We start from the raw sequence: 14,574 nt of genomic DNA, 5'->3' as shown, positions 1-14,574 counted from the left end.
CCATTTTATGTATTTCTTAACAAGTCAAGTTTAAGCATAAAATTGAAAGAATGCATTAACTACATTTTTAAAAATGAAAAGGACCTTTCCCCATTGATGAGCAATCAAACTTCTACTGATCCTCTAATCATGAAGACTTACCACCTGATCGTACTCCCAGAGCTGATTGCCCTTCAAGTGGTGGCACTTGAGCATTGTAACTGGACCATTAAGTTTAGAGACATCCAAGCACAGATCATCTGTCCGAATTTCCTTGTTGGCAGTATATGAAAACACCTAAAAATAAAACACACAATATGAGCAATACTGTAGCAGTGCATCTAATTGCAAAGTGAGCAGAGAATGAGTTATGATCACATTCAACAAACAATAGGGTGTAAAATGCAAGTTAAGTGTTCCAGTCGCTTGTACCAGTATTAATCAATGTACTCTGCTAGCATATTTTGAGTAGTTTTCCCAGTTCTGCACCTGTAGGTGAGAGGAGGCAACTGCACTTTCGATACAAGACCAGATTTTTATGAATAGAAATTTCCCAGAAAACAAATATTAACAGTAGTTTGATGTGCCTACATTTTGCTTAAGCATCCAAGGGGGGGGGGGGGGGGGGGGGATAATGCTGCGATGTAGCCTAACGGATAGGGCGGTCGACCTTAAATCTGGGGAACTGGGGTTCAAGTCTTGGCAACAACGCACAACATCCTGGGATTATGGGCAAATCACTTAATTTCCCCGTGCGTAACAAAAATATGAATGTGTCCTTATGTAACGCGACTGGTGGTCATGTAAAGCGCTCTGATACCTTTGGGTAAAGTTTGCGTTATATAAAACTCAGGCAAAACTATATATATATATATATATATATATATATATATATATATATATATATATATATATATATATATATATATATATATATATATATATATATATATATATATATATTCCAGCTCCAACCGTCCCTGAATCCAAGGAAACGATCACGCACTCACGGGGGTATAGTTCTCAGTTAATTTTATTATCGGCTTTCTCCAACAAACAAACAGACGCGTTTCGGACTGTAGGTCCTTCGTCAGTGTCGATGCATGCAATGTTATCAAGCACATTATAAGCAGACTTCACTTCCTGTCACATGTGAAGGGAAAACAGACACCATTACGTACTGAGTAAATGGAGCGGCCATTTCTAAGTGGGTACTTCTCATGCATAGTTCTATTAACACCATGCAAGTTTGACCCTGGATTTATACTGATTCCTACATTCACTTAAATAGCAGTGAATATTATAATCTCGCCGTGGATCGGCAAATCACGGAATCCAGCGGATCCTATTTACAAAGTATTTACAAATTACAACATGCCAACATGCCAAATCAAATTAATAATCAGAGTCCCATTGCACCACGGGTTGCTTGTGAATCATCAGCCCTGTAATGACACCACTCCGGTGCCGTTATGCTTGGGGAGGTTCGTTTCCAATAAGCTGCTGAGAAAGACATCAGAAGTAAGCAGCAAGACGCAGCGTTTAATCCACTGGGATGTTGACTTTAATTTTTATTTCTTGCAAATCGCGACAGACTCACAGAAGTAAGACTTTCAGCACTACAAGGTCCAGGAGGCTGTGCATACAGCCACGCCCACTGGGGCAGACTTTGAAAATGAAATAAAACGTGCATGAATTAAGAAACCGGCTTTTTTGCAAGTAGAAGCCATTTGATGAAGGGAAAGACTCCCGAAACCGGTCTGGCAATGAAGCTACTTGAATGCCTGCGGTCCTGCTCTCCTCTGCATGCAGCAGCTTTTGAATACAGTGGAATACCTATAACTTACCTCGTGGCTGATTCCTCAAGGGCAACCTTTGTGAATATATATATATATATATATATATATATATATATATATATATATATATATATATATATATATATATATATATATATATATACACACACACACACACACACACACACACATTACCTACTGGCGGTCGCCAGTAGGTAGTTATATTTAGGACCTAGTTTCCATAGGAACCTCATTTATTATTTTCTCAATATCTTTGGTGCCGGTTGACGAAGCGTCGCAAAATGTTCAATACTCGTGGCCCGCTCCGGTCAGCTCCTGTCTTGAAAGTTTCGGGGTGATTCTGCAAGCTGGGGCCGAGAAAAAAGAGGGGTCCCAAAACGTGTTTTCTCCATGTTAATTCCCATAGGTAACTTTAGACACGGCTGCAGCTCGGACTGCTGAACAGAATTACACCAAATTTGGCAAAAAGGTAGCCCTTGGTTCAGAAAGAGACTTTTTTTTAAAATGGAGTAAATCCATTCAGTAGTCCCTGAGAAATTTAAAAAAAAGAAGTCGGAAAATCAATTTCCCATAGGAAACTTTAGACACGGTTACAGCTTGAACAGCTGAACGGAATTACACCAAATTTGGCAAAAGATAGCCCTTGGTTTAGAAAAATACCTTTTTTTTTAAATGGTGTAAATTCGTTGAGTAGCTGCTGAGAAAATAAAAAAATAAATTTTTCGGTACATAGAGGCGCGGTGGATCCGCGCACCCTCCCGACCACTAGCTTTATTCTAATTGGCTGTCAGGAAGTGTTGGCAGCCATCTTGTGAATCGGAAACCGAGAGACACGTATTGCCTCTGCCTCGCCCCTTGTTATTATTTACCCTGTAGCCTCCTCGAAAATAACCTCTGGAGGAGGTAGATTGGTTGTTTTAATAAGCGGAGGAGGGAGTCTCTGACGACACTGTTTGGAGCCACCTCTATAAAAGGAGCGACGAAAGGAACCCTTGCTGGTAGGTAATTGTAAGGCCCCCATAGACCTAGCAGTTTCGGTGTCCTTTTTCATCTTTTCAAGTGAAGTATCGACTGTTGGCCAAAAAAGATGCTCTTTATCAAAGGGCAGATTGAGTATTGAGGATGGGACCTCCTGCTTGAATTCAGGGACTCTAAGCCAAGTGTGCCTGCGTAATAACATGCTGATGTTGATGGCACAAGATGCTGTCTGCTGCATCCAGTGCACATTTTATGGAAGCATTGGTGATTAGCTTCCCTTCTTGAATGATGTCGTTAGCCTTTGTCTTGTACTCATCAGGAATGTGTTGGATGATTTTTTCTAACTCATCATAGTGAGCTCTGTCGTAGCGTGCTAACAGGGCCTGAGCATTGGCGATTCTCCAATGGTTAGCAGCCTGTAAGGCCACTCGTTTGCCTGATGCATCTATTAATTTAGACTCCTTATCAGGAGAAGGGATGTCGCCTGTAGTTCGTGAACTAGCTCTCTTGCGGGCGTTAGATATGACAAGAGAGTCTAAGGGCAACTGTCCCCTAATATATGCAGGGTTTGTAGGAGTGGGCTTGTACTTTTTATCCACTCTAGGGGTCAGTATTCTGGCTCGAACTGGGTTCTTAAAGACCTCGTCTACGTGTTTTATCATGCCCTTGAGCATGGGCAAAGTATGAGTGGACTTCTGTGAATGTGTGAATGTCTCCACAAGAAAATCTTCCTCTAGAGTGTCTGAGTGTAGCTCCATCCCGTGGTATTGAGCCGCCCTGTTAATACTCCGAACAAAGCCTATGTTGTCATCAGGTGGGGAGGGTCCGGGGTGATACAGGTCAGGGTCATTGGTGTGATCCGGGTCTTCGTTGTAATCTTACCATGGATCAGTGTCATGTGGAATGTCTTGTGGTATGTCCTTAACCTCATCCCCATCCCCATAATCATCATCCTGTGGTTCAGGTGAAAATGGGGCGGGGTGAATTTGATGGTGTGATTAGTAGATGTGGATTAGATGGAGGAGAAGGAGGTATGTAAGGGGAGAAGGGTTAGTACCAATGTCCTTCTTCAGAGGATTAGGACAGTCCTCTGAGAGATGCAGCTTCTGTTTTTTTTTTTTGAAGAATGGCTGTAGGGTGTCCAGTCTTGGGATCGATACAGAGTCTTTTCTGTATTGGGTCCAAAACTGTGTCTTCAGATGGAAGTTCCTTGGAAGGAGTGTCTTTTTCCTTAGGAATGGGTTTTAGCGTGGAAGATTTATGAGGGTCTTTGTGCACCGAATGTTCGGAGTCCGAATGCTTACTTTTGTGTTTAGGACCTGAATCTTTCAGAGCGGGATGTGTTTCAGCTCCAAGTGTTTTGGTGTGGAGGTAGGCGGTCTGAGTTTTTAGCTGCCGAGGATTTAGGTTTGGACAATTTCGGCTACGACGCTTTTTTCGGCCTTGAGGCCTTCGGTGCCGAAGGTGTCTTCTGTGCTGGAGATGTAGGGAGTGGCACATGTTTCAATGCTGAAGGTGGTGTTTCGGCACCGGAATGGGGGTGGCTCGAGTCCAACCCGGAAGGCTTGTCCTTATGTTTTGTAGCCAGGCGGGAGGGCGGGGCATAAGAAATATTTTGTCGCCGTCGACCTGAGTTCGAGAGTGGGGATGATGCCGGAGCCGCAGCAATAAACATTCAAACCCGATGGCGGAATAAAACAATCTGGGGATGAAGTCGATGCCCATGTGCAGTATCACCAAAGGGAGGAGTCACCGACCTCGTGACTACAAAGACTTCTCCGAAGAAAAACAAACAGCAAACATCCGGGCCCAACACCAGATGACGATCCATGCTAACGCATATGATCTACAGCTCATTTGCCTCGAACATGTCTTTTCTGTGACTGACTTTTGTTTTTCCACCTTTGTTAGGATCTTTTTGGTGGTTCAAACGCATCTTTCTTTGATTTATCTCTTATGAGATAATTAGCGTTTGGGCAGGGTTTGTCATCTACAGAGTCTGGAGTTTTTTAAGCCTTTTTCTTTGGAGCGATAATAAATGCCTTGCTTCTCGATCTTTAAGTGCCTCAACTGAAAAAGTTCTACAATATTTGCAGCCTTTTGGCTTATGGTGGGGGTCCAGGCAGTATAAGCACTCTTTATGAGGGTTGACAGAGAACAACCTAATTTTACCACACATCTTACAGGAAGGAAATAAACCTTTCTTTGACCCTACTGACATGATGGGAGAATGTGAAAGATGTAAAACAAAATTAAAAGACTTCACCTGAGATTTACTGACTAAAGACTGCATCTTGTGAGGAAAAAGCTGAGCAGAGCTCAAGGAGACTCCCATTCCACAACATGCGGTAAGAAATATGGGGTGTGAAGCCACTGCTCAGGAAGGAAGGGTGCAAGCTATGCTCTGACAGGTCAGACTTTGGTCCTGTATAAAATGATGTGGATTGCTACTCAATCCTATGAGGAAATTCAATTCTAATAGACCTAAAAGAAAGACTTTACACTACTAGTTATAATTACCGTGGGACTCCCACCTCGATGACGGGGAAGATGAGGGCATGTAAATCTAAGAAAGATTTAATACTGGAGAATCATGCAAATTCAATTTCAGAAAATAAATTTTTAGGTTTGATGTATATGCATTTGTGTCATGTTGTATTCTATACTTAATTGAAGAGGCCAGCCTTCTTCAGTCAGTGGCTTCTTTTGCTTTGGAACCTTCAACAAATTGGTTTGGGCAATAGTCATTTCGGATCAGTAAGTTTATTCGCATTACTATTTCTTATCGTCTTTTCAGATGTGTTCTTCGGCCTTGACAGGGATACATGATAGGCTATTTTAGAGCCTGCAAGCATCCTAGCAGCACTGATGAATGTGCACTGACAGCAGCATCTTCTGTGTTGCTCAGTAACCAATTAAAAACATGACGGCCATTTTGGAACCATATTTTACATACGTTATTATGGTTTTACTGTTCCAAGATGGCTGCCATCTTTATGAGGAGTCAGCAAGTACAAAAATCAAAACTATTAGCTTTGTCACACTTTACTACAATTAGCTTGACTCCGATACTAATAGCCTTTTACCCCTTAATCCCCTTTGATCTTTACTTGCTCCTTGTGACAGTACTTTAGTGAAGATATAGGCATTCTTCACAAACACGTCTTAATCCCATGCTTCGAAGTCCAAAGAAGAGAAAAAAAAAAGTTAGGACCGAAATGCTTTAATTCAAAAATATTTATTCTGAAGTAGCAACTTCATACAAACTTTTCCGGCATAATCTTTTCTGAAATGAAGTCAAATGGAAGAAAAATATTGAAGGAATCCTTCCAGTTCCAGTATTTTTGTAATCAGATCTAGTTAACATCAAGAGTAATCAAATTAGGATGTCATTGTAATCACAATGTCCATTTCATGGGTATTGAGAGGAAATCATATTAATATTGATAGAAATCCTCAAAGACCTACAAAAGATCATTGCAACATGAAGGAGGCTTGTCTTGCCGGTCTGCAGTTTTTAAGAAATGTAGCTTAATCCCCAGTAGCAACATTGCTGCGGACGTATTTTCACCATCTAGTCGACTGCGATACTGTTTTAATTTCAGTGATTTATGTTAAGAGATTTTGATACAGATGGAACACAAAAAAATAGAGAGGATGCGAGTTTGCCAGCATGTAAAATTTGATATACATAAGAGATTGGTTATATCGGTCACAAGATGTGTTCTTATACTATATGTTTAGATACATTCTTGTTGCAAATGGCGATAATACTGAGCAAAAGAGCATATGCATTTGAATATCACTTAAATATGCTATAATAAAAGATGCTATAGCCCCAAGAAATCAGCAAAAAGTGAGATAGGAAAAGAATATGGTACAGATAAGAGGGGAGAAGGGTGTGAAAGACGACGAGAGAAGGAATGGATGGGGGATAGGTGAGGAAGTAGGGGTGAGTGGTAGGTATGTGGGTCTTCCTGGTGAGATTTGGGACTCTCTCTCAGGGGCTCTTAGGAGTCATAGGGGACTGTTTCAGAGAGCTAATGTTAATTTTTTCCAAATGTTGAATTTTGATGTATATCGGTGTACAAAAGAGATTAAAGTGCGGTCAGCTTGTCTCATTGAGCCCAAGACCACCAAGTGTGAATGGAGATAAATTCTTCCATTTTGAGAAAATTAATTTTATTTCCATAGTTAAGCGCATGTCAAGGTGAAATCTTGAGATTTAGATTTTTTAGATTACACAGTTTTAAGAATTTCAGCATTTCGAGGAAGCTATAGTTTTGAGACATCAGACCATCTAGTCTTCTTTTTTAGGTATAACAGCCATCTCAATTAGAAGGATACAAGAAACCGAAGCTCAAAAAGGGTCAGGATCTAAGAAGCCAGCCTCTAGTTAAAAATGTAGAATAAGATCTCAAGAGGACTTCCTCCCCATTTTCAATAGCCTCAAGCACTTAAATCACTGGTAGCCGTTAACCAGACAGGTTACTCAGTGCATGTAAATCGGTCAACCAGGTGTAGATTAATGCCAGATTCTTGCTTGAGAGAAATGACATACATTGTGGGAAATAATGCATGCTCTCCCAGCCCTGGGTTAAGGAGACAGAAAGGCATCATACGCAAACTCAATATCAATAAATGCTATTTTGTGCTCATTGTACACAAGTCTGGCCTTCCCACTTGACAGTGACAGACGAGAAAGGCAGGCTCTCCTAATTTCCATTTAAAAACATGGAAAGATTTCAGTTACTGTCCATTAAAACAGACTTAAGCCATTCAGTTTTAAGGTGTGCTTAGTAATAAATGTAATAAAATGTTGAGTTTTGAAAATGCAGTAGTTGTATTCCATCAGGTCCTTCTTGTGATGCCTTTGTGAAGGCAAAATACTTTCAAGCAAGAACGGGTTACAGGAAATGTCTGATTAAGTCTTGATGCCCCTGAATCAGCTCAACCAATGCTTGTGGCACCTGAAGATACCAGAAATTATTTCAGCATGTGCTGTGAGATGTCCACAAACAGGAAGCAAGTATCTTAGGTAAACAACTGCTCCAGGTCACCTGCATTAGAGGTGTTCAACAAAGTTGTAATAGTCCAATTCTGGGCTTCACATTTCCTTTTCATAGTACTCTGTAAAATGAACACATTATTTTGGTTTGGTTTCTTAAAGCAGGGCTTTCCAGAGGGTTGCGGGATAAGGCCTCATCCTACCACGAAATGCTAAGACATTGGTACTAAATGAAAAAGTTAGTCAGAAGTCAGAATTGACAGGACTCCTTACCATGATGGGTGGAAGATATTTGTTATCTTCGGAGAATAAAGTGTTTAACCCAGGTTGGACATTTATAAGAGGATGGCACATTCAGGCAATTTCAAGTCTTAATGTGCAACGATGATCTTCCAAAACAACAATTCCTCCTGCACAGATCCCTAGTTCTGACAGTGAAACAATTGTGGAGGAACCTCAGAAAGTGCTACCGTTACTGCACAATCTAGGCAGGGTGGGGGAGGCGAAGCATTGCTGAACCTTTTGAAGAGCTTCTCAGATGAGCGGAAGAAGTAGGCAGCAAATACTGGCTGTTCTAAAGAGGAACAGGATTGAGACAGGTTGTTGATCTGGAGTCAATAGAAGCATTTGCTTTAAAATTGTACAATTTAATGTTGTATGTACGACCCAAATTACACCCAGAAAATGAATACATTTTGAACTGGCGCAGCTGAGCTCTGCCATACGTGTCGAGAAGCAACGCTGGGTTTTTTCCCCACATGTTTTGCGCAGAGACATACTGGGAGGTGATAATGCAGATATTGTATTGAACCACAGACCGCTAAATATGAGTTATGTGTGTTAAGGCTATTTCCCCACCCAGAAAATGAGAAAGCTACCACTAATTTCGATTCCCTGGCCATTGTGTAGGCTAAAGGGCAATTAGCTGTTATTGGGAAGGTAATAACAGCCACAAGCATGGCCAGATGCAAATCCGAAACTCAGAAAAAGGAAGAATGTTAAAGTTTACAACTATAAATGGAGACAAAGGGGACTGAAATCATGACTGATCCCATTCATGGGACATAACTTTTAGTGGCGTCTGGGCACTGACAGCCCTGGACACAGTAAACTCAAACAATGTATAGTTTACTACATAAAGGTGCTCCAGAATGACTGGGAAGCTGATAGATAAGAGTCTAGTGTGGGCATATGGTTGATAACCAATTGGCTACTGCAAATATTCAGGTCCCTAGGAGGTGATAAAGATATTGGATAGATTGATTGTGGATTCGAATCCCAGCCAAGAAACCTATTTTGAAAGTCAATCTAATGAGGTGACTGGTACCACCCACCTGCTCTTTGTATTAAAATTATTTATTGATCCCATTCTTAAAACAGGACATAGAATTACTGACTTTTCAACTTAAATCTTTGTACCAAGGAGCTGGCTGGGGGTACTCAACCTATAAATGGAAGGTCATATGGGACTGTTTTTCCTTTTCGAAGACCGTGAAAAAGGGGTGGCTCATGCTGTTGCCTTGCTATCCCCTTCTAAGCAGGGGATACCAAAACTAGTACTACTACAGCAGAACGTGGAAAAACAATAGAAAAGAACCTTGACTAATGCAGAGTACAGTCACGGACAAGACAGACTAACTACTGCAAGATAATTTGGTGCAAATGAGCAATAAGAGGGTAAAGCAAGGAACAACATCAGAAAAGCAATCCAGGAACACTGTGATGCAATATCCACGCCTGCTTTATGCAGTGCCAGAGTATGAGAAGGACAAACTATCTTGGATTGATCGAACAAGTAACATTATGCACGTTGACAATTATAAGAAAGAAAATATTGCTTTGTCTAACTGAACTTCAAGGCACTATCCTGTTCTCGATGTTGTGTGCTATCAGTCTGTTAGAAAGGCAGGACCATAAGAAATCTACACATGGGAGGCAAGGGGGTTAAGCATGAAGAAAAAAAGAGCACCAGCATATCAGACTGAGTTAAGGGAAACAACAGTAGCTTGGTGCAATGTATAATACTACAAGGATCTTAGCATCCTTAGAACCAACGCTTACATTAGGAGTGCCTTATATTCCAAAGGTTACATGAGCTTCAGCCTGCCTCATCTTAGTGCACATACATTCAAAAACATCTATCCCTGTCAACATTCATGCAAGTGTACGTATAACTGAAGTACGAGTTACTTACCTTCGGTAATGATGTATCTGGTAGAGACGATTCTAGCCGCAGATTCCTTAACGTAGAATTATCCCCAGGCGTGAGACTGGATCCGGAAACATTTTTGCCCAGCATCCCTGCGTGCCGGGGGGATGGCATCACGCGGCTCTGCCCAGGCGTCGCCCGTGTACGTGACGTCAGCGAGGTCACATAAGTCCCGCCCCGGCGCACCTACCTAAGTTTTCTTTGGAGAACTTTTCCACGCCACAACGCAGATCCAACAGACAAAACTGTGGGAGTATGGGAACAGTCTGCGAAGGAGCAGACAAAATGTAAAAAGGAATGGTGACAAAACACCACAAAGAGCAGTGTCAACACTGCAGCACCCAAAGGCAGGAAAGGAAGAAAGAGCAGAGCACAGCCCTGAACAGCCACCCTGCCAGCATGTAGGCAGCCCTCCCCCGAGAGAAGGAGCATCAACAAGAATGTCACAAAACATGTAGCATGGCCACGACCCCAACCAAGAATACCGATGGGGGCCCAGTTCCAAGACAAACAGGGAACGATAACCTCCAAGGCAACCCCGGCACAGAGTAAAACAACCCCCCAAAGGGCAAAGGGCAAGGCACGAACAGGGGACCCCAACTCAGAGGGCAGTAGAAGACCCAGGACCCTCAGCAACAAAGAGGGAGGAAGGGAGGGAGGAAAGGCAAGCCTCAATCTTGAACAACCAGAACAGAGGAGCACAGGAGTACCCCAAGATCCATCGTCCAAGGCACCAACCGAGAAGGAAGGAACAAGTACATGACAAAACAGCCTGTCAAAAGAACAAGGAATGCAAGACATAGCCACCCACCCCGGAAGGCGAGCGCAGAAGACCAAACGAAAGGTCCTCGCAGAACGGGGAGGAAGGCCGGGCCGTGAAGGAATCTGTGGATAGAATCGCCTCTACCAGATACATCATTACAGAAGGTAAGTAACTCGTACATCTGATAGAGACTACTAGCCGCAGATTCCTTAACGTAGAATAGATACCCTAGCCATACCCCCCGGGAAGGAGGGTCTGCGAAAGGACCTCACCAGCCTGGACATAACAGAGGGTCCCACAGGGGACTAGTCCAACAGACAGGCGAAGAGCCTCGTCCCCCCAGGCAAGAGGGAACCCCCACAAGCAGAACACCACTGACCCCAAGAGGGGGGCGCGGGAAGAAGAGGAAAGAGGAACCAAGGGCAAAGCCCGGGGAGGCCGAAGCACCCCACACCTTCACAAGCAACAAAACCTACAACCAATGCCAGGGAAAGAGGAAAGAACAACCTAGAGGGCCCAAAGAAACGAGGGAAAAGAAGGCGAGCCCACCAAAGTATGAAGGCAACAGACCAGACAGAACAGCAACGACAGCAAGAAAGCAGTCGGATGCAGAAAGAACAGCCCAGGGGCCCCCGGAAGACCGTCCAGGCTACACCAGAAGAAGGAGGGACGCAAAGCATCTCAGTCTCCAAGAAAGAGAACATGAAAGTAGAGAAGAGCCCGGACACACCTCAGCGAGGGGTCCGCGCAGACAACACAAATGCACCTGCAATGTACATGAATGCTAAGGAGAGCAGTAGACCGCAACCGCCCAGCATAAGCTATATAACAGCTACCACTACCCATCATAGGGTAAGTAAAGTCCCATGACATGGGAACACTTTTTGGAACTTCGGCAGCAGAGGACAACAGAAAAAATCACGGGGAGAAAACCCCCGCAGATGGCTTAGCAATCAGCCCAGGAGAAAACACAGGAGACCTAATTTCAGGCCAACCTGGAGCAGGTAATCCAGCAAAAACACACAGCAAGGAAGGGCCGTCCAGCAGCCAACAGAACCACAGCTACCACAAGGAGAACTAAGTGGCCATAAAACACACAGAACTAGAACCACAAGGGCGACCCGCCAAAAAGGAAGAAGATCACCAAGAGCTAGCCAAACTCACCGGTCACTGAGGGGGAGGAGGCCTAAGCCCCTCTAAAAACCTCTGGATGGCTGAGTCTGCCGGGGCGTGGAACAAAAGGGAATCATCAAAGGGAAGATCCACCAGCCGTTCCCGCACATTTTCTGGGAACACACTGTCCCTAAGCCAAGCATGGCGACGAAGGGGCACCGATGAAGCCATGGCACGACCCAACACCTCTGAGATGTCCAGAGTGGAGCTAAGAATAAACGCCGCCAGCTCCCGGCCATCCAACGCATGGTGCCGCAAATCAATGCCAGCACCCTCTTGAGAAGCTGCGGATCCAAGGGACTCCGCCGAGTCCCACAAACAAGAGGTGGCCCTAGCCAACACACATAAGGTGTTAAGAGCCCGCAGAGCCGCACTGGTTGAAGCAAACATATTGCGGCCCAAAGAGTCCAGTCAACGGGCCTCCCGGGAAGGTGGAGTCAACAGCGACGGCAGGGAAGGAAAGGTGGTCTGCAACAAGGGCCCACTGGCAGAGAGGTGGATGGAAAGTCACGCCGGGTCACGCAGCGCCGGAAGGTGTCGATAAAGAAGGTGTTGGGTCACCGGATCCCAGTGGTGGGCGGCCCCAAGTCCCCGTCAAAGAGGAAATGAGCGAACCTTTAAAGGGGAGCAGTAGCTCCCGTCCACCAGAGCCCTGGTGGAGAACCTCCAAGAGATGATCAGCAGGGAAATGGGCAGCCGGATCTCCCATGCGCGAATCCCCACAGCCGTGGAAACAGCGCAAGCAAAGGTCGCACCCGCCTCCATAGGGCACCGCAGTGGAGAAAGCAGCTTCCCCATGAGCTACGGCTGTAGGCTAAGGCGGCCGTCCCCGAAGCCAACCGTAGTGGGCAAGGGCCAAGCCCGAAAGGGAGAAAGAGGAACCGAAGAGTGGGGGACCGGTGGTTCCTCCGGCGAAGGCCGCGGCCACGGCAAGGAGCCGTCTATGATGACACCAGGGAGAGCACCACGAAGTGGCTGCCCATCTCTGGTGAGGATGACACCAACAGGCACGCAACCTCTGGGGAAGAGGGAATGTCCGAGGACAAATTCACGATCTGACACCTGTCAGGTGCTGTAGAATCCGCAACCTGGAGCAGGTCATCGTCGTCATCAAACATCACAAGAGACGCCTGCCGGGCCACCACCTCTCCACCCGGCGCCAGGGATTGGGGCAGGGACGGAGCTGAGGTGGTCGAAGGGCGGCACCAAACGGCGCCAACTCGACCTCCGAGGCAGCCGCCTGCGTGGAGGAACGAGAAGCCTCCAGAGAGCGACAAAGAGTCCCACGCCAGCCTCGGCTCATGGGGGAATGAGAGAGGGTCACCGACCTCCACGGCGGCGCCAAGCCCGACTCGACCTCCGGCGAGACATCCGCCTGCATGGAGGGACGAGAGGGACCAGTGGACCCACAAGGACTCCCCCGCCAGCCTCGACCCACGAGGGGCCCACCGACCCCTGGGGCGCTGCCGACCCCGACTCAACCTCCGACGAGGCAGCCGCCTGCATGGATGGACAAGAAGGCCCCAGAGAGGAGCGAGGGGTCCCCTTCCAGCCCCTCTATTGTTTCATTTGGTTGTAACTGGAGAAATTTGGTAGGGCCCTGCCAACGTACCATACTATCAGTGATGTACTTTGCTTTGTTTCTCCCTCTTTTTTTTGTTTGCCTGTTCAATTTATATTCAATAAAGAGATTTGTAACAAAAATGAGGATTAATTTAGGGGATGATCAAAAACACATTAATTAATATTGTTTTCCAAGAACTTTAATATTTTTTTTTCTTTTCTCTTTTTCAAGGGTTGCAATATGTATTTGTGTTGGATAGGGTTAGGGGGTAGCATTTTACTATTAGCATAACAGGTGGATAAGTAAGGTCTTAGTTTTTTTGTAAGGTATAGAATTTATAGTATTTCAGCATGTGTGCAGCTCACACATTCACTTTGACCCCTCCAATACTATTTTTACCTGAATCTGGTGAACTCCGTATGAAGTGGCAAGCGTGGAAGGATTATTTTCCAATTAAAAGTCAGCTCTAGAAAATGAGATGTTAACTCTAGAAACTAAAAAAGGTATTTTGTTGCACTCTTTAGGTCCGGAGGGTACCAGATAATACAACCAGATGGAAAAGAAGTTAAGAAGTGCAGATGAGGTTAATGTGTATGCAAATGTTCTGGACGATTTAGAGAAGTATTATTCACCTACAATTAGCATAGTGATTGATAGATATAAGGTTTTCAATGCAAGCAGGAGCAAAAAGAGACTGCAGATGATTATGTCTCAGCCCTTTGGAAATTGGCAATTCCGTACAAATTTGGCCAAATACAGGATGACTTATTAAGAGATCAGATTATCATGCATATTAAGAATAAGAGTTCAAGAGAGACTGTGGGCTAGGGGATGCAACCTTGTAGGAAGTTGTAGCAGTGGTGAAGAAAATAGAAGTTTCTACTAGATCTGCAAAAGCAGCTCTGGAAGAAGACAAGGAAAGCAAGGAGGTGTGTGTGTGGTGAGTGATGCAAAACACGTCAAGACAGTGAAATTCTCAAAAAGTAAGAAAAGTGATTGGAAGAAAGATGCTAAGTTTAATGATTCTGGTGCAAAAAAAATCAGAATAGGGAGGGTGCTCAAGGCTCATTGACATGCTAC

At 44.6% G+C, this 14,574-nt stretch overlaps 1 protein-coding gene across 1 annotated transcript in view; it reads right to left on the bottom strand.

Moving 5' to 3' along the window:
- GALNT1 (polypeptide N-acetylgalactosaminyltransferase 1) overlaps nucleotides 1-14,574 on the bottom strand; it is a 664,945-nt gene that overhangs the window by 46,354 nt on the left and 604,017 nt on the right. Inside the window, exon 11 of the mRNA XM_078687736.1 lies at nucleotides 142-276. Within this exon, the coding sequence (XP_078543862.1) occupies nucleotides 142-276 (135 nt within the window). The remainder of the gene's footprint in view (nucleotides 1-141; nucleotides 277-14,574) is intronic.

The sequence above is a fragment of the Lissotriton helveticus genome, chromosome 4_1, assembly GCF_964261635.1.
Source record: "Lissotriton helveticus chromosome 4_1, aLisHel1.1, whole genome shotgun sequence".
Lineage (NCBI taxonomy): Eukaryota > Metazoa > Chordata > Amphibia > Caudata > Salamandridae > Lissotriton > Lissotriton helveticus.
The sequence above is the reverse complement of the archived record's forward strand: the minus strand, read 5'-3'. Positions and strand labels throughout refer to the sequence as shown.